Source organism: Muntiacus reevesi, chromosome 2, assembly GCF_963930625.1.
Source record: "Muntiacus reevesi chromosome 2, mMunRee1.1, whole genome shotgun sequence".
Taxonomy (NCBI): Eukaryota; Metazoa; Chordata; class Mammalia; order Artiodactyla; family Cervidae; genus Muntiacus; species Muntiacus reevesi.
Genome location: NC_089250.1, coordinates 160,112,442 through 160,137,643, shown reverse-complemented (window position 1 = coordinate 160,137,643; position 25,202 = coordinate 160,112,442). Strand labels below are relative to the sequence as shown.

The following is a 25,202-nucleotide window of genomic DNA, read 5'->3' as shown; positions in this document are numbered from 1 at the left end:
CTCAGTTGTGTCCGACTCTGCAACCCCATGAATTGCAGCACGCCAGGCCTCCCTGTCCATCACAAGCTCCCGGAGTTTACTCAAACTCATGCCCATTGAGTCGGTGATGCCATCCAGCCATCTCTGTCATCCCCTTCTCCTCCTGCCCCAATCCCTCCAAGCATCAGGGTCTTTTCCAATGAGGGGGTTAGGTAGTGGATAGTTAAGTATTAAACATCTGTTTATACTAAATCATGTTATGTTATTTAGTGCCATACACAATTTTTACACAGTTTTGGAATGGTTCAAAGGCATTATTGACAAGGTCAGTGACAATAACAACAAATAGCTGAAAGACTGGAAATGAATGGGGGCCAGGTAATGCCTGAAGGGGTTAATATGTATTTTGTTACATGATCGTTACAACACTAGAAAACAGAAATGTATTTTTATTATTACAGAACATTATTTCAGAGTATGAAAGCATTTCTAAAATAGTCCCACTCCCATCACGGTCATATGCTGTTTTATTTTCCTCATAGATTTTTTTGTTGTTGTTATTTCTTTTCCCCTTGCTTATTTTCTATGTTCCTCCCAACCCCCTTCTCAGAGCCTAAGTCAGTGGCTGCCAGGGAAAAGGAGCTCAATGAGTTTCTGGCCAAGGCCACACAGCCGGTCTGTAGCAGCTGCCACCATCACCAGATGCTAAGCGCCACGAGAGCAGGGGTAGAGACCATTTTGCTCTAAACAGAGGCTGGCACGGTGCCTGCTCAAAAAAATATGTTCGGGGAAGGGGTGGGAAAGTAAGGAAAGGAGCCGGGGGAAAGCCTGAATGAATGGAAACGTTCCCAGAAGGGTCTAGAGAGCTGCTGCAGCGAGTCTCGGTCTTTGGGGAATGAACTCAGTTTAAGGTCTATGACAGCACTTTCCTCACCACAGAGCACCAGAATACAGCAGGGGATGGAAGAAGAACAAAGTCTTTAAGACGTCCAGAAGAAAGGAGAAAATGGCGAGAGAAAAGCAGAGGGGACAAAAAGAAATAGAAAGAAATGAATCGCCCTTTTCCGTTTATTTAAAAGGCGAGGCGAGCGCGACCGGTTACTATGGTGACCCCAGGCCAGAACGGCCCCAGCCCATTGGCCGAGATGTCGGAGCCAATGAGAAGGCGCGATGTTGGCAGGTCTTAAGATGGCTGCCGGGCGGCACCGTCCGGACCGGTGAGTACGGCTGATCGCGAGGCTGACTCTTGGGCTCCAAGGTGACGGGTTCAGGGAAGACCGGGTGCCAGGAGCGAGGGAGCAAGCGTGGGCGGCCTCACAGCCTCTCGGCCGAGCTCGTAAAGCCTTTGGTCAGGCCCGCCAAGCCTTTGACCGGGCCCGTGGGAACGTCGGCCGAACCGGCCTCCGCTTTGCTCTGACGCGGCGTCGCGGCGGAGTCCCCGTCCTGTTGGTGGGAGAGGGGTTCTCCCTCCCACCCTGGACGGAGTGAGACGGGATGAGAAGGCTTTCGACCCGGGAAACGCGCTCTTGTTTACAGTTGCCGTACCCGGAAACGAGCTGCAGTTGATGGGAGAGTCAGCAAGGTAAACATCCTACGTCAGAATCTGTGGCGCTTAGTTCTGTGCCGGGAGGGGGTTCTTCCCATTTGGGCATCGGAGTGTGGCCCCGCCGCAGGGGAGCCCGCAGAGTTCCGGGTGGTTCAGCCGTGCAGCGAAAGGTGTACGTTTCCAGAGCCACCCCTCTTGCAGTCTTCCACCCTGTAAGTATTCTCACGGAGACATCCGGTTTTAAAATGGGCCTCGAACTACTGGCTACCTGTAAATCTTTCTTGCAGGGTCTCGACTCTCGGGGAGTGTTTTCTAGCCCTAGGCTGAACAAGACACTCACTTTGACATATGCATACGTGCAAAATCCTGCTAAATAGTTTATCTGGGTAATCGGATTGGTAACTTAATTCCGAAGTCAGGCCGGAGATTCAGTTGTACTTTCTGTTCCTTTTTGAGAAAACGGAGGACATTTATTTCATAGACGTGAACTGGGCATTTGCATTAATGTTGATGATAACATGCTTAGAAGTATTTCGTTAAGTAATTAATGCCCAGTCACAGAAACTGATTATTGTGTAAATTATTTAACAGGACCTTTATACTGGTAGGTGGTGGTTTACGATTTCTGTAAGATTTAAGTTCAGATCAGACAAGATTTTCCGTTTTCTGTGATTATTTCTAATTGAATACAAAATTTTGGAAATAAGGCAACTTCATTCAGTAAAAATGGAATTGAAAGTCTGGAATATGAGAATTAGGGAACATTTACCCATAAACTGCTTAGTTGAGTTTTGATTATAAGCAGTTACCTGGACTTCAGAAAATGTGATATTATTACCCAGGCCTGTATTCAATTTGGTATAACATTTTTATATAGCTTTCTGCCCTTAAAAAATGAGAAAAAAATTTCTTCTTGATAAAATTTTAACAGAATTACAGGCTGGAGATATTCTTCAGACCCCCTCTCAGATCTTTGTCACCAATAATATACTACTACTTAAACTTTGCACTCTAAAGAGTTTTGAGTTACAGAGTTCTATTTTTCTAAGATTAGTGGATCACCAATCATTGGATGAGTCTGTTACCTCATCTGTAAAAGGGGTTTAGATAATAATTCCTAGTGGAAGGGTCATTGTGAGGGTTAAGGGTTAAACAGTGCCTGTCACATTGTTTGTATGCCATTTATAGCAATGACCTGGTTTGTTTTTCTTTTTGGTTCTGTTTCTTCTGTCACGGTGGGGTTTCTTTCCCTTTCTCCAGAACATCTTTTTAGGTGTTTTCTCTGAAGTGCAGGGTCTTACGGAAAACTTACAAGCTTGGCTGTGGTGGCTGGGTTAGGAGAGAAACCTTATCTTCTGAGGTGTTGGGGTTTAATTAGTATTGTTCTGACTGAGAGAGAATGGAGCGTTACATTAAAGAATGAGGTGATTCTGGGCATTTGGGCACACATAATACTGAGATCCATAAAAAGGCATATTAGAGCCTCTAGACGTCTTAGAGATTTGGTCAAACCCTTCATGTTTTAGGTTAAGGGTGAAGACACAGAAGATGCAGTAGCTTTTCCACAGTTATGTTGTTCAGGACTAGAAACCCATCTTCTGACTTCTAAAACTGTTCTTTTTCCCTGTTCTACCGCTGGCTCCCAATCCTTTCACAACCTAGAATCTCATTTATTGTAATTTGATATCTCCATGGATGCTGTATTTTGAAATATTGCCTCTACTAAACCATACCCATTTAATTTGTGTTTTTTCCTTTTTAGTAAAACTCAGGCCTTTAGCTACCAATCAGATGAATGAAAATGTGGTGAACAATAATGTTTCATTGAATTTAAGTTTCCTAACCTAAAGGTGCATAATATTGTTTGAGGGAAAATGAAATATGTTGGGCTTTTTGAGTATTGAAATTAGCTTAGAAATCTCCATTACTGTCTTCATAAAACTTTGAAAAACACTTAGCTGAGGAACTGCTGAGCTGTGTCGTATTCTTCTAGATACACTGCTATCTGCCCAGGTGTGCTAAGTAGTAGCTGTGCTTGATTTCCAAGGGCAAAAGAAAGCCCAGCCACTCAGACTAGGATGTGACATAAATGTTTTTGTTCATCATAAATCATGTCAACCCTGGACTGCAGAGCATACACAGAATTTTTCTTTGTAGAATAACTGTGGATTGGGAAGAATCTTCACTCTAGCAGTACAGAGTATGTGAAATGGAGAAGCTGATATTCAAAATCACAGAGAATAGGGGGATTCTGAATGATTCACGTCTTCTTTGGGGCTAAATGATTAAAGTATTTGACTTACAGGCTGAAAACATGAAAGTTAGTATATCAACACATGGACTATAATCTACACTACAAAAACTTGTTTCTTGGTCTCTGGTATGTGATGTTTCTTGAGAATGGCTGAGTAATGCCCACATTTGAAGGGTTATCTGCTTTAAAATGAAAGCGTGCACTCTGAAAGGTATGAGATGAGAGATGCTTCAAAGAACTAAAGAATCAGAATCCAGACCAACCCAAACAGAAGTAACAGGAGGCCTAATGGGACCAACTGGTACTGTAGTACAATTGGAAATGTATAAATAACATGCATATGCTTTGACTAGAAAGACAGTGTTTTTGAATCTAAGCCCAAAACAAGTCACAAAGCAGCCACTCCATATTGGCTGATTTGCAGTCAGAGCTGCTGCTCAGATGGGCAGCCTCACTTTGCAGGCTGCTCAGTTAACTGTGTTTGTCAGTGGCCACCGAGTTATCCTGCTATTTGTGTATGTGTGTATGTTATGGTCACAGGAGAATGGCACATCACTTTAAAGATGTTTAGGGATTAAGTTCAGAAACATGTCTTATTTGATCTTCACCTTTTATGGATTTGGACATAGAGTCCACTTTATAAAAATTATTTTAATTTTCCCCCCACCATGGGCATACACAGGGAGTTATCATACTAGCCAATAGCCTGCTGAGGACAGTTCTTAATGCCACATCAGCAAGAACTTATTAAACATATATGAAGTTGAGGAAGTCCAAAAGTGATCAGAAATGATTAAGGGCTGACGAAGAAAGGTGTGCCCTCTCCATGGCTACTAGCCCTGCTTCCCAAGGTGAAGCCCCTTGGGGTGCCCAGAGCATAGACTTACCCCTACTGCAGCAGTGGCCCAGTGGAAGAACTGTGCCCATCTGAGCTGCCACAACTGAAGTCTGGACTGAGTGGTACTTGACTGCTGATGGACAGAAGCTTGCCATTTGTATAAGAATGTTGGTTCCATGAGGGTGGGCATTTTTGCCCATTCTGTATACTGCTGTTTCTATGTCTTGAAGAGTGCCCGGCACACAGTGGATATGCAGAAGATGCTGTGGACAGGGAGAAGAAACAGTGGCTCCAAACCATAGAACCCCCAATTAGTTCTAAGAGAGCTAACTCTGAAACTTGTTACCGTCCTTAAGTCCTGGAATGGATAGTGAGTCTGAAGGTGTATTATATGCCAGTGGCAAAGTCATTGTAGAGCAGATTATCACAGCCTTCCTCCTGCTTCACAGAAGAGTAGAAATATTTTTGTTAATAGCTCCACACCTGTTTTTCTATATTGGCTTGTTATACGTCATGTCTTTTGTGCTAACAGTATCTCAATACTACCTCCACTCCAACTTCTAAAATCCTCAGTCCAGATTTAGGGATGGTTTCAGGTTTCCGCAGTGGCTCAGTGGTAAAGAATCTGCCTACAGTGAAGGAGAGGTGGGGAAGATCCCTGGGTGGGGAAGATCCCCCTGGAGGAGGAAATGGCAACCCACTCCAGAAAAGTCTGAACTTCAGGCAGTCCAACTGCCTGAAAAGTCCCATGGACAGAGGAGCCTGGTAGGCTACAGTCCGTGGGGTTGCAGAGTTGGACATGACTGAGCAACTAAGCACGCATACACATAGCAGGTTTTATAGGGCTTGGAATTTATGTAATTTGCGTCCTCTTTAAAAAAGGAATACAGATTCAAAATACAAAATCAGGTATAGTGCTTTGGAAGAACTTAACGCAAAAGACAAGCCTTGAAGCTTAGGTTCAGTCTTCCTGGTAATTTGCTTCTGATTTTATTGCTCCATTCAGAAAACCAGACATCAGTGTTTTTAATTGAAAGTTCATGTCAGACTGTGGAAATCAGGGAGTTAAATGACTTGTATCAATTATTAAATGAATTCATCTCAAACATTAGAAATTTCAAAACTTCCTTATATAGATGCTGCCACCCATAATAGAAATGATAAAAATGCAGTACATGGCCACAGAAATAAATGATAATGGCACAAAGAAGCGGTCATTGATCAAGTCCCCAGAACCTCCTGAACACTGTGTAGCGTGTTTAAGTAGCTTACCTCATTTCATTCTGAGAATAACCCTGTGTGCAGGGTAATTAGCCCCATATTACAGATGAAAACACAGGGTCAGAGGTGTTAAAAATGACTTCCTCAGAATTACAGTTAGAGTAGTTAGATGTTAGAAATCTTCCTCTGAAAGAGCCAAGACAGTGTTTTGGTGAAGATGCTTTTCAGAGAGCCAGCAGCTGATGAGACTGGACCCAAACTGTGAAAAGTGAAAGCTGATTCTTTGGACTTGGGAGGAGGTCCTTAAAACTGATCAGGAATCCGTTGATCAGAGTATGCAAAATGCCATGTTACTTTGTCTCAGAGACCGTGCTGGTGGTTTTCTTATACTCCGTTAACACAATAGAGGGCAAAAAGATAGCGAAAAAGATTTCCACCCTTCCGTTTTATTCCTTCAGTTGACGGTAAATCATGAGCGGAACAACCAGCTTCTCTATTCTAGGGATCTTTTAAATGAACTAGTTTTGGCTTATTGTGTATGCTAAACTAGACTATGCCATGGAGATTAAGAGTGAAATGTACTCAATTATAATTTTAGAAAATGATTACAACTTCAGTTTTTAAAAATTATTTTTATTAGACTTAACAATAGTTAATGATTCTGTCTACCAAAGGGCTGTGTAACTAATGATAAAAGTCACCCTGAACTTGTTTTCTGAATACAGTATTGTTACTTTAAAAAGCTATACGTTTTTGTTAATTTGTAAAGATTATACTCCATTTAGTATTACTTTAACAAACAGTGTAAAATGTAAAACTGGGCCATCCTTTTTACCACCATACTTTTCTCAAACTGCTTGCACAGCTTAAACATTTTCCTTTGTGTAATTGTTTTCCTCCTCCATAGATAATAAGTCCCCTGAAGTTTTATACATTCAAATACAGGTGAGAAATCCAATTTTATTTTCTTCTCTAATTGTTACAGCTTGAAATATAGTGTTATAATTCTTAAATTACCTCCAGTGTATATTGTTAGGCTTTTAACATTCTTGAACTATGAATGCTTTTACTGAATTTCCTCTCTTTTTTGGACAAAATTATTCATGTATTAGAGGATCAAGGTTTTGTTGTCATTAAGTCATTCAGCTGTAGGTGTGTCTTGTAATAGACTTACTTAAACTACCTTACACTTCTAAAAAATTTATATAAGCAAAATATCTAAATTATTTTGATATGGAGGGTATATCCTGCTTTATACCAATTTTTAAAAAGTATAAATCGACTTTCCCCAAACCATCGGTATAATTATTAGATTCCTGGTATATCTTTTAATGGTTTTAAAATTCTTTCCATGTCTACTTTGTATATCTTAATTCATTTTTTTTTCCCCCTCGAGCAGAAAAGATGTGGAGTGGGCTGCTACCTCCTGGCCTAAATGAAAGTGATGTTGAATTGAGTTCTGACGATGATACCACATTAGAGAGCTCTGAACTTAACTCACAAGAGGGCAAAGAAGATGGGACCTTTAAAAAGACAGAGGCTGTAGACGTTCCTTCGGACGGACCAGACGCTGAAGCAGAGGCAAATATAAATGCATATGCAGAGTGTCCGTCTGGGATTCCCTTAAATATGTGGAACGTAGGTTTTCTCTCACGTGTTCTCACTGAGGTCTGTGCCTGTGTCTCTGCCAGGGTAGAATGTGTGTGTTCTTGGTGGGTAACGGGTGGGAAAGATTGATTCTGAATGATTGTACTGCTCTCTGTGTCTGTGGCCAACTCATTGGTCACTCAGGTACTTGCATTCATTTTTGTTTTCTTTTTCATAAAAAGAGAAAGAAAAAAACATTTAGTAGGATTAACTACTTTGCTTAACACAATACATAAGGAGTTTCAGTCTTAATCTCTTTGTTACAAAGTCTATGAGTCATTGACTTTTACCCCTAAATTACCAGATTGACTTGTTTGGAAATAAATGAAGATAATTCAGTTTGTAAAAGTCTCAGACAATAGAGCATCTTAAGAACTAAACTACTTTCATTATATTTGTATTTTTATAAATGTTAAGAATATAGTTTTTATTGACATGTTATTTTTCAGATGTATACTTTGCTTCAAAACATATTTGCTCTTTTTTTTTTTTGCTTTTATGTAGAAATTTCAAGAATTGCATAAAAAGCATTCTGAACAGAAAACTTCAGCTTCTAGATCTGAAAAGAAAAAAAGAAAACGCTCCAGAAAAGGTGTTTTAATTCAGGTTAATTGTCAATAGTGTTAAATTGTGACCAGTTGGACTTAACAATTTTTAATAACCATCATTTTGAAATAACCAAATGCTTAGGTATTGATACTTTGTGAATTCTTTTCAGGTAAATTGAAGAATGAAGAAGAATCTCATAGGTAGGTGGAATTTAAAATATCTGTCTGTCCTAGACAGTATTGTAGAACTTGTACAAATAGTTGAATTACCTCTGAAACCTAAGACGTGGTTGATGTAATATAATTGTAGTAACGAATTAAAAACAGTAAATGTAAAAATGAGTACATTTTGTGTGAAACCTAAGTTATTGTCTATCTTTTTACAGTGAACAGTCTTCACGTGAAACCCAGTGGAAGGAGCTTACCCAGTATTTTGGAGTCAATGAGAGGTTTGACCCACCTGTTAAAAGGAAAAAAGTTGAAAAGGTAAGATCTTTTTTATTGCATTTTCTATTCGCCAGTGGGAACTGTTTGTAATTAGTCTTGCCTAAGGTATTTCTCCCCATTGATTCATTCAGTGAAGAAGTTAATGTGTGCAGGATGCTAGATAAACAAGCAAATATATAGTTACAAATCATTTTTTAAAACTGTTAAATAAAAAAGAAACAGGGTATTGTGAAGAAATTAACGTGGAGGCCCCACGTTAGCTGAGTGGTCTTTGAAGGCCTGTCTCACTAAGCCTGAAGGATGGCACAGAGCCATCTGTGTAAGACCCACTAGTGTAGAGGTGATCACCTGGGTAAAGATCCTGCTGGGGAGGAAGAGCCGTCATGGGACGTGTGAGTAGCAGTGAGAAGGTCAGCCTGGCTGGCTGGAGTCAGCGAGGAGAACGTGAATGGCCAAAGATTAGACTGGAGAAGCAGGCAGGCAGGGACCAAACTGCGGGACCTTAAAGGACGCAGTAAGGAGCTGGGTTTTGGTCACAATGCAGTTGAGAACCATTCAAGGGATTTATGTGAAGGGAGTGATGCGATGACAGTTACGTTTGAAAAGATTGCATCTTACATCGAAGATGGACCTTGGAGCAGCAAAAGCAGATGGGAACAGTTAAGAGACTCAGCTGCTTGAGATGGTGGGAGCTTGAGTGAGAACGGTGCTGCTGAAGGCAGACGAGAGCATGGCTTTGAGGTACACTGTAGAAGTGGAATGGACAGTATTTGCCTCTGGATTGCTTATGAAGTGGTGGGGAGATTGGAATTAGGAGGATGGGAGAGAACCATTCAGGGTTTTACTTAAGCAGTGGTGTGAATAGTCACATTGATAACAACGATGAGAAAGCTTTGAAGGGGAGATTTAGAGTGAGGCCTATCCAAAGTTCATTTCAGGGCATGGGTGGTATCAATAAGCAGAATAGAGGAGACCACTGGTAAGATGAGGCAGGAGCTTGGAGGAGAGTCTGAGTCTCAAAGATGAGGCAGGAGCTTGGAGGAGAGTCTGAGTCTCAAGATGCATGCTTGGCAGTTACCAGTCTATAAATGGCGTTAATATTTGGTAGAGGCTAGAATGAATGAGTAACTTAAACATTTATCTCAGGGAATGTTGACAGACTTCAGGAGCATGGAAATTGAGCTCTGGCCTGGAATGGAGGTACAGAGGCCTCTTGGTTAAAGCCCAAGGATATTGTGTCTTGCATATATGGACAGGATCATTGCTGTATACTACTGTATGTACGTAGATATTGTTACTGTTTTCTGGTTCATCAGTATTTCTTGTGAAAAACTGCTTGATTTTTAAACCCATCATTGGGGTTTAAAATTGGGTGCCTCATTGAGGACACATGCATTAAAGAACTGGCACAGCAGAGTTTTTGCATGTGAACTGTCGATTCCAACTTTGCCAAGAATTTTTGCCACCTAGTCCGTTGAACATTGGGGAATTGGTACCAGGATCACCTTGTACTGCAAAAAGTTAGAGATTTTGAGCAATCTCCTTTCCCCAAATGTTCGAGCAGGTACAGAAATGCTAAATTTCTTACAGAAATCACTGGTTAGAGCTGAAGCTAAAACCCAGACTTTGTTCCACCATTCTCAGTTCTTCAGCTTCACTATCCAAAAGGCTGATAAGCATTTTAACGTGATTGTTGTGTTCTTGACGACTGTGATTCTGGTGGGCTGGGAGGAGGGATCTTGTGGGGAGGATGCTCTTGACTGTGACAAACCTGCTCCAAAGCATGAGGGAGGAGGCTCATGCTGACAGCAGTGGTCCCCAGGCCATCTCTGGCCCACCTGCTTTAGAGTCCTAACTGCTGACTAGATTGTTATTTTGAGGGAAAAATGTTAATTAAAAAAAAATTTATTTTATTTTACCGCCATGATGCATGCATGTAGGTTCTTAGTTCCCTAACCAGGGATCAAACCTGGGCCCCTGCAGTGAAAGCGCCGAGTCCTAATCTCTGGACCACCAGGGAATTCCCAGAAGTGGTGAAATACTGGTTCTCGTCAGAAATAGTTTTCAAAGTTGTGCTTGTGAATTAGGTGGTCTTTGATCTTCAGTTGTTCATAATATTTGTTATGTTTTCTCATAACTATATTGTAAGTCACTCAGTCATGTCTGACTCTTTGCATCTCCATGGAGTGTAGCCTGCCAGGCTCCTCTGTCCATGGGATTTTCCAGGCAAGAAAGGGTTGCCATTCCCTTCTCCAGGGGGTCTTCCTGATCTCAGAATCGAACCTGGATCTCCTGCATTGCAGGCAGATTCTTTACCGTCTGAGCCACCAGTGAATCGTGTATTTACTTTAGAATATCTAAATTGTTTCTTAGTGAAGTTAAAGCTATAAAATTCAGTATTTTAGCCTTTTCAAAAAGTAGAAATTTTGAGAGTATTTCTTATGGTCTATCTGTATTAGCATATTATTTCCCTACATGTATGACGTTGTACCTTCTTGATAATTGGCAAGATAGGGCTAAGTTATTCTTTGTCTAAAGTTTGGAATTCGTGAAGAGTAACTTTAATAAAGGATACTAGGATTCCTTGTGCAAAGTCTTTTGTACAGCTCAGTTTTAAGAGCTAGTGTTCTGTTTCACATTGTATATTAGATGTATTCTAGAAAACAATGATAAGTCAAACTCCATTTTAAAAAGAAATTTCTGTTTAAGGGAATACTGCTGTAAATCCTTTTATAAATACGCACTGATCTGTTTTAGAAGTTTGGATTTTCTTAACAGCAGCGTTTCTCTGTATAAGTGATATCTGACTAAGAAAGTCGTGGCATCTCCTGAACAAGGAAACTGATGCTGGCCAGGCTAGTATTGCCCAGGATGTTGCCAGCACTTAACATTCTATTAGTAAGTGTAAGCATAAGAGGAAAGGAAGGATTCAGTGAAGCCAGATGATTTCATATTCTCTTGGTGAAAAATGAAAGTTAAGTCGCTCAGTCGTGTCTGACTCTTTGCGACCGCATGGACTGTAGCAACCAGGCTCCTCTGTCCATGGGATTCTCCAGGCAAGAATACTGGAGTGGATTGCCATTTCCTTCTCCAGGGGATCTTCCTGACCCAGGGGTTGAACCCAGGTCTCCTGCATTGCAGGCAGATGCTTTTAACTTCTGAGCCACCAGGGAAGCCCAGTTTTCTTGGTAGTTCAGCTTAATTGCATGCCAGCCGGTTCACACTTATTCTTTGGTTTGGGATCACTGTTTTCCATGCCCCCTTGGGCTATCATGCCAGTCTCTACTGTGAGTCCAACAGAGTAAATAGACAGTAAAAGATGTCCACTTTGGAGACACCAAAATAAAAACTAAGAATAAATGTCAGTCCACCAGATAATAGCTACTGCCCGAGAAATCTAGAGAGAATCATGAAAATCCCTGATGCAGTTTGGACAAAACCAGCATGGATTTCTGGTCCATTATTTTACTTCTCAGGAGCAAAGGTTGATCTGTTACCATATTAACAACCCCTTTTAGTCCCCTTTTCACTCAGTCACTCAACTCTCAAGAATGGTAAAATGAAACGAACTTCTTAAGTCTGTTGTATGATCCATCTTTTTTATTCTTTTCTCCCCCACCCCCCTTTTTTGGAACACTGTCAGACTATTGAAACTGTTGCTCAACCAAGGATGTATATTTATAACACTGCTGTCACCTGCTTCCCTGACAATGCACAGAGGCTTATATTTTAAAATATAGTCTTCCTAATACATAGAGCTGTTTTGAAAGTGTTCTTATATTAAATACAGCTATAATTGTGTTTCTGGCAGCAGTTCTGGGTCTTACAAAACTTCTATAATCGTAACATAATTAATGTTGAATCTATGTGGGAATTTCTTTAGAATAAATTTTACTCATTTCATTATAAATGCCTCAAGTATTCTTTAGTTGCATCAATTTGATTAGTCAGCAGTCATCTTTTGGGAGTAGTTTTATGTCTACTTAATGGGTACTTTTTGGCAAGAAAAACCAAAGGTACGTTTAATAATTTGTAGAGTAACTGCACGAGGTCTTTGATAACTTTTGTTTATGAGAAGAAGCTGCTGTTGTACTGTGTGCCAATTTTCAAACTTGTTTTTTTAGAAGAGTATTTTCTCTTACTAGGCTCTCACATGGAGATCCGGTACACAGATCATAGGCTGGCTGCCTGGAGTGGTAGGGAGTCGGGTGGCTGGTGGTGGGTGAGAATGTAGAGGTACCCGATGTTCCTCTGGTATCAGGTACAGAGTTTTCTCTCTTGATCTTTATGTGATCCCTGTTGGGTGGGTTAATACCCACCAGCTATTATTCTCATAATACAGATGAAGCAACTGAAGCCCAGCATGATTTGTCTAAGAAAATAGAGCAGGTTGAAAAGGAAAATGGTCCCAAATCTAGATTCTTCTGAAGTAATAGTCCAACTTAGTTTTACTTTGTTTTTTATTTGCTGAGTGTGTCTTATCTTTTTTGCAACCCTATGGACTTGTAACCTGCCAGGCTTCTCTGTCCATGGAATATTCCAGGCAAGAATACTGGAGTGGGTTGTCATTTCCTTCTCCAGGGGATCATTTCTGACTTGATTCAAATAGTTCAAGTGGGTGTGATTTATATGTAAAAGTAACAACACTTAATTCTTTTTTTTCTTCCTCCTTTATGGAGAGATTACCTAATTTTTTCCCTAGATATTTAGATCTGATCATAGAGCAGCAAACTTGAGTGGACGTGTCATTTGTATTAAGGTTTAAAAGTTGAATGTATTATCTGATTGAATATTCAGTAGCAAAATATCTGTAGAAATGCATTATGTTACAGTTTGACCTAAACAGTTTTAATCGGTATATTAAAAGAGATTTTACTACACACATATGGATGGTTAATCCTTAATGTTAAGCTTAGTACCAATAAATATCTTAGATTCTTACAGTACTACTGCCTTGACATCTGCAATAAAACTGTTAGTTAGCAGTCACTTATTACCTCATGGGAACCTGTCAGATACTGGCTTTAGAAGATTTTCGATCTGTGACCAAATTGCCGTCCCTAAGTTTGTCTGTATTGAGATGTATCTTAAGCTAAATTCTGGGTCCTGCCAGAGGCATCTTAGGAGCACACTGAGGCCTTATCATCAATCCTGTCCCCATCAGTCCTGAATATTCATTGGAAGGACTGATGTTGAAGTTGAAATTCCAATACTTTGGTCACCTAATGCGAAGAGCTGACTCATTTGAAAAGACTCTGATGCTGGGAAAGATTGAAGGCGGGAGGAGGAGGGGATGACAGAGGATGAGATGGTTGGAGGGCATCACTGACTCAGTGGACATAAGTTTGAGTAAGCTCTGGGAGTTGGTGATGGACAGGGAGGCCTGGTGTGCTGCAGTCCATGGGGTCACAAAGAGTTGGACATGACTGAGCGACTGAACTGACTGACGGACGGACTGAGGCCCTGCAGAGGATCAGCAGTGCTTCTGTGCGTCCTGCTACTCCTGTGGTATGAAAGATGTTTCTGGTAAAGGTTACTCTGGGGTTCGGCTTATGACTTGTAGAAAGCCTTACTACTCAAATCTTAGTTCATGAGATGACTGACTGACTCAAAGTTGAAATCTTGAGTCTTATACTTGTGTCTGAGCCCTTGACTAACTGTAATGAGTTCTGTAATTATATAGAGGTGAACCTTCTCTTTGTTTTAATGGTATCCTGATAGATATAATGTGAATACCTTATTTATTGAGTGACTACTGTTCTAAAAACTTTGCTAGGTATCCTATTTTTTGCCTTTACTGTAACTCTGCAAAGTATGTGGTGATATTCTCATTTTACAGGTGAGAGAACTGCAGCCTGTAGAGGTTTAGGAACAAAACTCAGGGTTTCTTGGCCAGTAGGTAGAGGAGCTGGAATTTGAATCCAGGTTTAACCTCAGCAACTATGTTCTTTGTAAACTGTTGTTAGCTTTTGGTCTTAAGGTGATAGAAATGTTTGACCTCAGGGGTTTTATTATTATTTAAGTATTTTGAAAATATTTGGAATGTTACTATTTTCTTATAGAAGCAAAGAGTCTGGGTGTGCATATGGAAGCAGAAAATTTCCAAAGCCAAAAGGAGCTGTTATATTTTACTTAAATAAATTGCTTAAAAAGAAAAAAGAAAGGAGAAAAGGCGGAGGAAAAAAGCAAAGTCATATCTAGTGAAACTTTATTGATATAAAAAAAACTTCTAAAAGAGCTAAAAACAAAAGTTGAACATGTAAGGGGAATTCTAGAATTTTATTTCTAGGGGAGAATTTTGGTCTTGTGTGCCGATTTTCTGATTTTCTCTAAGGAAACTGAAGCTTGTGAGTTAAGTACCCACTTTGCCTAGTGCTGTCATCACCTTCTCTGACTTCTGGCCCAGTGCTCTTTCTGCTGTATTAGAGGCTGGTTGGAATGGCTCGGGGAATGGGAGTTCATTGATTGTAGAGAGATTTGTAATTTTAGCTCATTTGTTTTTCAGTGAAAATTATGCCAATCAGCTCAGCAGTTCATATAAGTTTCCAGAAAAGGGGGATGTTCTTGTTTTCTGTTTTGGGGACTTTCACTGTAATTTGTGTCTCCATGGTAACCAAAGGGAGTTAAGTTGATGGATTTCTAGGCCTCACCCCCAGAGTTTTCTGATTCAAATTTGCATTTTTAACAAGTTCTCAAGTAGTGCTGATGCTGCTGGTTCAGATTTGAACTTTGAGAACTTAAGGCTTAGAGTCTAGTTTGAAAAGGTCATTCATGAGTTGCAGGCCTGAAAGGAGGAGAAGAGACTCAGGAAGGGGCTGAAGGACTGTGAGAATAAATGATGGTGCTAGAGTATGGGGTCCAAATGAAGCCCTGATAGGTTCACTTTCTCTGAGGACTCGAGGTAAGTGGAAGGGCAGAATCTTGTGTTTGGAGAGAATTCTAGATTGTAAAGCTCTTATGTGGCCTAGAGCAAGTGTTCCAGGAGATAAAGAACTTGTGCCTGAGTGGAACCCAGTATACGCCTTCTTTCTTTGGAGAAGTCTGATGTCCTCATCATCCCTTACCCATCCTCTTCTAATAAAAAGTCAACTAGGCAAACCTATGCATAGTCATGTAGTTGATTGGCATTCTGGCACAAGCTCAGTTCACAGACTGGCATCATTTGCAGACTTGAACTGGAACGTAGACTACACTTGTAGAGTCCCTGACCTCGAGTGTAGGGTGGGGGTGGGGGGCTATTATTTAGTGGCCCCTGAAGATGAAGGATGTTGGAAGAGTGAGTCCAGGATGTTGTTTCGGTCATCAAGAGAAGAAATCTGCAGCAATGCAAAAAAGAGAAATTTCTGGAGACTGGTGGATGATCACAAGACCAGGATGGAGAAAGGACAGTAGAGCAGCATGGCCTGGGCTCAGACTCTGAGAGGCTCCTGAATGACACTCTGAAGCTCCAGTCCAGAGCGAGGAAAAAACCGCATTGTCCTCCAGGCCTGGGTGGGGTGAAGGATTGTGAGACGGGACAGTCTTCACTTAATACAGGTGTCGTCAGCAGCCTCCTTGGTCTTTGCTTCCTAGTCTTTTTAGGCACATTATGCGTGGGTGTTTTTAGAGTCTTGTTTCAACAAAGGCTCCATGGGAGTGAAGTTTCTCTTATAATCAAGCAGTACTCTGATGGAAGAGAAATTGCTTGGACTTCTTTTATTAGGTTAAGTAGGGAGAAGTCTATTAACCAAAAATGAGATAAGCCATTGGGATAAACTTTTCTTCTAAGAAACATATATTAGACTATCTCTTTAAAAAAATTGTATTTTCTTTGGTAACTATTTCTACAAACCAAAACTCAGTTATTTAAGTCTAACAAGTATCTTTTCAGATATGACATATCCTACCGAATCTGTTTGGTAATCCCATGAAAATTTTAATTATGACTTCATGAAGTATCTTCAGCTAGTAAATAGCATTTCCATAGGGAAGTGAAGTATAACTTTCCTCCTGTGTTTAATATCCAACTTAATACCCGTAGTCGGAGACTAAGAGGGCCTGGTGAATGAAAGGATGGGCAGTAGAGAAAGAGGCAGAGGAAAGGGTGGCTTAGAATATGGGCTCTGGGCACATCTATTAATAGATTCATGTGATGGCTTAACACTTAACAGACTCTGTGACTTGGACAAATTGATGAGTCCAAGCTTCTGTTTCCTTGTGTTCAAAACAGTTTTATTTCATCCAATTGTTATATGGATTAAATGAGCTTTCTTATAGTGAGAAAGGGTGTGCTATATAATAAGCATGCCATAATTTCAAGCTTATTATTATTAACATATTGTTATCAAGGGAAAGTTTAGTCCTTAGGATCACAGAAATGTGGATTTGCATTTCCTTCTTGATTCAATTAGTCTGACCCTGGATAAGTCAGTTAATATTGCTGATTCACTTTCTCATCAGTAAATGGGGAGCGGTAGCAACTACCATTGCGGTCATTGTAGGAATGAAGTAGTCTAAGTACATAATGTGTTTGTTGTGGTCCTGTGACATAGTCTTTACTAGCAAGGGTTTGCCTTTCTTTCCTGCCTCTAAGTTTGAGATTTCTTTTCTTTCTAGTCGGGACTTGAAAAGAGGATAGACCAAGCTGTGGAAGAGTGGAACATTGAGAAGGCCGAGGAACTCAGCAACCAGCTAGCTACTCGAGAGGTGAGTCAGCCCCACCATGACGCTCTGCTGTGCTTTCAAATCTTCTGAAATGAGTGTATGTTCTTTGCATGATCACGAGTAAGTGCAGTGTTCAAATATTTGATCTAAGATTTTCCTTTCTGTCCATTTTCTTCCCTCTTAATCTCCCATTTATTTTGAAATACTGAGTTTTATTTTTGTCTTTAATGTTAATAAATTATTCTGATCTAAATCTTAATGCTGGAAATAATCCATGGTTGATCCTCTAGATTTCATCTAGTTCAGAGCTCTTTCTGCCAGTTGTACTGAAAAGGCTAGCTTTCTTTTTCCATTTTCGTCTTTAGCTCAGTTTAACTCTCCCTGAGGGCAGCTGTGTGTTCTGGGGTCACATCTCTCAGCGTGTTCCTAACCCTTTCTCCCCAGAATGCTTTCTTACTGCATATTCTAAATAGTTCCCTCAGCCTTAAAGAACTCTCAGCCTTTTTTTTTAACCTAAAAGTCTGTAGTATAAAGCTAATAAGGTATCTTGAATATTCTTTTCCCAAGTACCAAGGCATCCAGAAGATTCTCACTTGCAAAATTTGTAAAACAATTTCTGTTTGCCCTTCACTCAGATACCTGAAATGTTAACAGTCAACATTTGCTTGATCATTCTTCTCTGATTTATGTACCTTATTTAGATTTGCCAAATATGTCAGTGATTGCCTTTATAGCAAAAGAAAGTTCTCTTTTTTCTGGTCTCGGATGCTGAGTTTTGTTGTTGTGTCTTTTTAGTCTTCTTTAATCTGGAATGTTTCCTCAGTCTGTCTGTGTTTTTCGGGACCTTAGTAATTTTGAAGAGTAGCTGATGATTTTGTAGGATGTCTGTCAAGTTTGCTTTGTCTGGTGCTTCCTCATGATTAGATTCATGTTATGCATGTATTGGTGGGAAAATCACAGAAGTGTCCTCAGTGTAGGATATCAGAATGCATGTGGCATCTATTTGTCTATTTTATTGACAATGTTCCTTTGATTATTTGCTTAAGGTGGTGTCTCCAGGTTTATTCTGTCTAACATTATTCTTCCCTGTGTAAATTAAAAAGTATCTCACAGAGAGGTGAGAGATGATGAGACTGTGGATATTCTTTTTCTCACTATTCTTTACCTACTAATTTTAGCTGTCATTGCTGATTGTTTTCCAGCTTGAGACAATTACTATTATAATTAAGATCTTGAAAATGTTGAGTGTACTTTTCATCTTTACCTGGCAAATCAGATCTAAAATTTGCCTTCAGTGAGATGCCGGATTCTAGAATCTCTTATGTATGTATGTTACATTTTCCCTGAGTGATGTGCTGGGAGGCTTGCGGTCGTGGGGCCTGGTGTCCCCCAGGGTTGCGTGTTCGGCCCCTGCTTGTCTGTCTCATCGGTGGTCACCTGTGAGCAGCAGGCAGCGTGTCAGAGCGAGCAGGAGTAGAGCCCCTGAGGCCTCAGGCCTGTGTGTTTCCTTTGAGGGTATTGAGTTTCTGTTTTGTTTTGCTTTGTCATACTGCTATTTTTGAAATGGGAATTGCATACTACTGACTAGGTATTTTCCATTTTAATAATAATAAATAATTATAATAATATTATAGTACAGAATATAATAATAATAATATTTATATAAATAAATAATAACCATTTAGGTTATTATTTCCTGTCACGCTTTATGACAAATGAGATTGCTTTAGAAAATATACACCATTTTCAGCACTTGTAAGGATAGTAAGCATTTTCTCAAGAGTTCTTTTTACTTTCATACCAGCATAATGTTTTGTTCTAATGAAAGAAAATGTATCTAGTGTGGGGTTAAAGACTTCTGGTTAAAAGGAAAAAGAGTAATTTGTGCCCTCCTCTTTTTCTTGTATAAGTGGAAAGACATCTGGAAAGTGTTTATTGGCCAGACACAGACACTGGAGAGATAATGATGCCATGTTAATTAAACACCCGTGGAAAAATAACTAAAGTAATCAAGATGGAATTCTTGAATAAATAGTTTAGTTTGAGGTTTAAGTTTTTCAAATTTATCTCCTTGGTACCAATCACTGGATATGAAAGATGAGATTTTGAGAAGTAAGTAATCGTGAGTTTGGGTCAGAAACCTTTTATGAATTAAAGGTATACATGCATGGTAGGTGTCCTTTTGGAAATCAGGTATACAGGTTTTTAATCAGTACCGTTTTATTTTTTCAAGAAGCAGTGAGTGGGATGTGCTGATAAAGCCTTTGCTCAGAGGCACAGATCTCAGAGTTCTTAAAGCCTTTTCCAACTGTAATAAGTGAAACTAATTTTTGATGTTTAACATTTATAAGCCTGTGAAACCAATAGGGCAGTATCAGTATTGAGAAGAGTAAAGTCAAAAGTAGAACCCATGTCTGAGAATGGGCCTTGGAAACAGTTCCTCACAACAGAACAGAACAAAATAAAACAAACTGGTATGTCAGAATAAAGCTGTCAGTGCACTAGCATTATCACACAGCAAGCATGTATTTTTCCAGAATCATATACCCTTAAATTAGTGATGACATTAAAGATGGGTGTAATCTGGTGTGGGGGATGGCTTAAGTTCACATGTTGGAAACCAAGATTGTGCTGTCATATTTGACTTTGCCATGTAGTAATGTGGTTGCTTTGGGAAAGTCCATCCTATCGATTAAATCCTTCTTTGTTGTTAACAATCTTGGAGGAGAGATAAAAGTGGAAAAATACATTTGGTTTGTGTCATATTGATGAAAATGTTCTAATTTGAAAAAAAATAGCTCTTAAAAAATTACTATTTATGTATGTATACATACACATGCACATTCACACACATGTTTGAGCACATTTATAGCTTCTTAACCTCAGGCCTGAACTGGAAGAACATTCCACTTATTGATAGTGATCCTCAAAAATGCCATCCTTTGGCTCTTATCTTTTCTGACATACTTTGTTACAGTCCAGATCATACCAATTTGTAGAAACCAGTAGAAACAAGTATTTAAAATTAAGTGCTAAGCCTAGATTTAATAAAGTAAGCAGCATTTCAGTTGAATCTCACATTTTGAAAACAGACTTTGTCTCTAGGCATCTTCATGTTAGCCTGCTGTACATAAAAACCAACTTGGTTTGGCAGCAGACAGTGAATTTCTACCATTGAATGAGTCACACCTACATTAACTAGAAAATATATTGCTTTCAATTATAGCTGTACCATGTTAGGGCAAAAATGAGTGGGGAAGAGAGGTTGCCAGTGAATTTTGTTTGAGCTTTGTATATAACTCATGCCCCTGAAGGTTACCTTTTCTGTAAGTGATTCAAACAAGATGATCTTTGACAGCACCAACTAAACTTAATTCCTTGGAAACATCAGTACATACTTCATGTTGTAATGTTACAACTATTTTATGTAACTTATTGTAATTAAAAAAAATTGTCAAGGTATTAATATTCATATCTGAAATATTTTGGTTATAATCTGCTACTGTCTTTGCTAAGGTCAATAGCCTTCAGTTGGAGTAATGATATAAAATGTTTCATATCTTAATCTTTTGCATCAACTTATTACTTCAGCCTTTAGTACTCTTAAGCACAGTATTTATTTAGAATCTAACCAAGGTGTCACAAGTACAAATGATTAAAAAACAGTGTCTCACTTTGATAGTATTCTTCTTATAGGTAATGATAAATATTTCATTGGCAGTATGAATTAAACTGAAAATTTAATTTTAGCTTTATTAAATTTCTTAAATAGGCTACTTAGATTTTTGGATTCCAAAACATAGGTGAAGTTAATAATGTTGAAATAGTAATAGCTTGTTAATATTTAAATGGACAAGGTAGGAATGGTCTTTTTAAAAAAACCAATGTTTGAATTGATTGAGTTGTATTCTTTCCTAGCTAAATACATTAAATACTTTGTAAATTTGGGGTATATTATTAATTTGTTGTTGAAGTTCTATTGTTAGAGCCATTTCCTAGAAATGGCTTAGAAAAATCTTAAGGCATTCTTGTTGGAGAGGGATATATACACACATTTGAGGAGTTAGTTTTTGTATTTTATGTTAACGTGTAAGAAGAAACATTTCTTATGAAATATTTCCTATTTCTCAGAAATATTTCCTATGCTACAGCACTTGTTCTGGCACTCAGAATTTTTCCATTGCAATTTATTGTTGGGCTGTAGTTTCCTCGAGAGGATTCTGGCTATAATTCACCCTTTCATTTTGATTATTAATTTCATGTCGATGTACACACTGCATTGTCTTGATGGAATAAGAGCTTCAATTCACCCCCCTCCCCCCAAATTAATCTCCCCTAATAGAACAGTTTTGACAGATGTAGCTATCAGAGTACCTGGAGCATTTGCTTATCCAGAGTTCAGAACTGAAACATTTGTTTCAAGTTTTGAGATAGAGATGCTGCCAAACTTGGTGAGTTTGAAGTTGCTTCTGATCAGTGCTGTTTCCAGAGCTCTGATGCTTTAGGAAAGTTGTTTGCTTGCATCACATACAAAAAAAAAAAAGAGCTGAGGTGATGGATATTATAGTGAAGAAGTCTTGTGGTTCTAAACTCTTGATTCTCTAATCCAGAGGGCAAAATTATTTTCTTCCTGTTTTTGTGACTACTTTTAGAACTCTCTTAACAACCATGATTCCAGAGGTAAGGCAATTAGTTCAAATATGAAGCTGAACATATATTCCAATTAGCTGTTATCAGAATTTATCAGTAGAACCTGTGACTCTAAGAAGGCCAGGAGGTGCTTTCTATTTTCTTAATGATTATGGTTTCTAACCACTGAAGATAGGGTAAACAAAGTACAAATACATTAAGTAGTACCCATTGGTACATATTAAGAATTTAAAATTAAATATCTCCATTTCAACATCTTATTTTTACAGAAAGGAGATTTCCTTTGTTGTGAATTCCAGGAGTGTATATGAAGAATAGGTTGTTTCAAAGTCATTTTAATGCCAGAACTGTCTGGCAAAATTTATTTTATGTCCCTCTTTGAAATTTTACTACCCTTCCTCCCACCCCTTACTTTTTCTTTCTTTTGGTCTTTCCATTAGACAGCAGAGTGTAGGACCATTTTCTTTGCAGTATATTTCACTGATTATCGCTGGGAGGGAATCCAGGACACTGGGGAAAAGACGTCCTCACTGAACAGGCTCTTGCTGGTCGGCAGAGATCAGCCACCTGGGAAAGCTGCCTGCCAGGGAGGGAGGGGTGTGTGCCTCCGTTAAGGATCATGTAGAAATGACTCACTTTCATTACCTTTGGTCATTTCTCAGTGGTTTTTTAATTTAAACGTTCCTCTTTGTGTCATTTTGTAGTCTGTGCATAGTCCAGGGGGCTTTTCAATGGTAATTTTAATTCTTTGAAGCCTTGTTCTCCTTAGTTCTTAAAAGTAGTTCAGTTATTTCATGTAGATGAACAGGTAGCACAGTGTATGGAAAATAAGCTCTGCCCGTCCAGGTGAGGGGGGGCCTAGTTGAATTCCTTTACGTGGAGCTGAAAGATACGTTCTTACCTATAAAAAATGGTGTACATCCTTGAAGTTGGAGCATTTTAGTATGAGAAAAATAAAAATGGTACTGAGTGAAAGGTTTTCCTCTCAAGCTTTTAGGTGTGCTTTTTAGATCTCATTGCACTGAGGACATATTCTTTTAACCTCTGGGGTATGATTGGGTGATCACCTAGAATGGTGTTCCTTATGCTCTCTTTTAATTATGTTTATGGTGCTTTTAACAAACCTTAAAAAAAGATTTCAGATGTTACAAGTCTAATTAAAGAGACAGACAAAGCACAGTTTATACTGTAGATTTTTTCTGCAGTTCAATTAATCAGCATGTTTTCTCTTTTAATTAAAACCATTTTAGTAAATTAAAGCCCACAGCAAAACACATATATAATTTGTTTGTAATTAGCTCTTAATTGGTGGTAGTTGAAGCTTAGCACCCTTGGTTTCTTTCTTCATGATTGCCATTTTATTAGCAGCCAGTCATTAATTAATCTTTTTCTAATTAGCTTATAAAACTGTTGATGGCACATTATTGTAAATGTGATTTTAAGTTCAAAGCTTGTTAATAAGCTTTCTTACTTAGAAGAACAGAGATAAAGAAATTGCTGAAAACAGTACTACAGTTCTTTAAAAAAAAAAAAAAGAAAAACTGTCTTTCTGATGGGGACTGTGTAAAGCATCTAACAGCTTATGGTTACTTTTTTTCCCTTATGAATGGAATAAGTTGCTTGAATATAAATGTCTCTATCCAGGAGTAATTTCGACAGTATAACATCTTTTCTCCCCCCTTTGGAATACTGTAATCTACATATAATTTGAAGCCTTAATAGTCATCATTAAACCAGGTGTTACATAAACTATTTCATTATGAAATCAGAGTTGAGGATATGAATCAAAATATATCTTCTCGCACATCATGGGCTAAATACATTTTTTTAAATAAATTGCAACGTAAATCATATACATTTATACATGTAAATATACAATATATGTAATATGTCTATACAAATATATCTTATATTTTAAAAACAGGATTTGTTGGGTTATGCCTTGAAGTAAAAACCGTTTGGCTTTAACTGATTTGAAGTTATGGTGTTAAAATAAATAACAGGTGTTTGTGCAGTTTTGCACACAACACAGATATATGTAGAACACAAACATGGAAACCTGTGCACGTACATTTTAAGGTGACAGTGAAATTAGGCTCTTCTTCCTAACAGAGGGAAGAAGACTTGATTTAAAGTCAGTATTTAAATGACTGGATATGGCATAGCTTATTTGCTGTCCGCAGAGCTTCGGCATCTCAGGTATGTCCGTGGAAATGTACCAGTCCCACTGGAGACATCCTGAATTCACTGTAGCACCTGCCGTGTTAACCTGTGGTTTGAATAAAACACATTAGCCACTTCATATCGGTTTCATAAAACTTAACTTCATGGTATTCTGAGCTGTTCACCAGTATTTTTTCAAAGTTTTGAAAGTTATTAAAAAGAAAAAAATAAAGCATCATCGGTCCTTGGAAGTGCCTTTTCTTCTTTGCTGTTTGAACTTTGCATGTTATTTCAACTTTGGCTATTTCTCTGCTTGTTTTTAAGAAGGCATTTATGATGCTATGCAAGAGACACTAGAAAGGGATAGCTGACAAGGAAAAAATTAAAAATTGGATAAAAAGTAAATGAATAATGTCATATTACCAAAAAGATGAGAGGCTAATTTGTGCCGACTTTTTGCTAATTTTGTTCAAGCCTCAAAATGAGGAGCTGTCACCCGTTCTGTGTAGCACTGATGACAGTGCCAATGATCCATGAAATAAGCTGCCGCTGGCTTTGTTCTGATAAGAATGAACAAATCTGCACAATGTTCGGCTCCCAGAATCTCATTTTCATACTTGCATGCAGGCGAAAAGAAATAAGCTGTTTGCAGGCTTGATTAATCAGACATTGGAGGGGTTTTTGTCTCTTTGATCTCTTTCGTCTCCTAGGTAACTTGCTTGACATTAATGTTGAGCTTGAGTAAAGACAATCAGGAATTGTCGACCAAACTGATATAAAAATTAAAGACCTTAACACTTTAAGTACTCCAGTAATGGTTCCGCTTTACTTCAGAAAACATCTGTTTTCATTTAATTAAAGAACAAAAGGGAATGGCATAAATATTTTTCATAGAGACCTATTATTCCATAAAAAGTTAAAGTATGATAATTGGTATTTTTAAATAAGTGCCTTGAAAGTGTGCAAAAGGGAGGGAAACTTCATAAATCTGTTACAAGCTAGTAATTTGAAGATGAGTAAAATTTTTTATGAAATGGATGAGAAGTTTACAGTGATGCTAGATGAAGCTGTTTGAATCAGATTCTTCAAATGAATATCAGCAAACTTTAGCAGGGCAAGGTTTAGCAAGAAAAACTAACTTTATTTTGCAGGTTTGTCTTTTAAAAATCTTGACTATGTTACACGATGTGCCGTTATATCTGTTTTACAACCCAATATGATTTACACATGCTCAACCTGTAAAATTGAAAGGAATTAAAAAAATGT

The 25,202-nt window shown here is 38.7% G+C and overlaps 1 protein-coding gene across 7 annotated transcripts in view; it reads left to right on the top strand.

Moving 5' to 3' along the window:
- The first annotated feature begins 1,151 nt into the window (after positions 1 to 1,151).
- The window catches only part of FAM204A (family with sequence similarity 204 member A), a 28,746-nt gene continuing 4,695 nt past the window's right edge, over positions 1,152 to 25,202 (top strand). Inside the window, exons 1-8 of one of the 7 annotated variants that reach the window (XM_065923411.1) lie at positions 1,152 to 1,196; positions 1,516 to 1,737; positions 6,746 to 6,783; positions 7,238 to 7,476; positions 7,990 to 8,077; positions 8,204 to 8,234; positions 8,420 to 8,519; positions 17,076 to 17,165. In XM_065923411.1, coding sequence (XP_065779483.1) covers positions 7,243 to 7,476; positions 7,990 to 8,077; positions 8,204 to 8,234; positions 8,420 to 8,519; positions 17,076 to 17,165 — 543 coding nt within the window. In that variant the 5' untranslated portion in view covers positions 1,152 to 1,196; positions 1,516 to 1,737; positions 6,746 to 6,783; positions 7,238 to 7,242. Of the gene's footprint in view, positions 1,738 to 6,745; positions 6,784 to 7,237; positions 7,477 to 7,989; positions 8,078 to 8,203; positions 8,235 to 8,419; positions 8,520 to 17,075; positions 17,166 to 25,202 lie in introns of all 7 variants that reach the window. The other 6 variants (XM_065923416.1, XM_065923414.1, XM_065923415.1 and 3 more) reach the window with 6 other exon arrangements.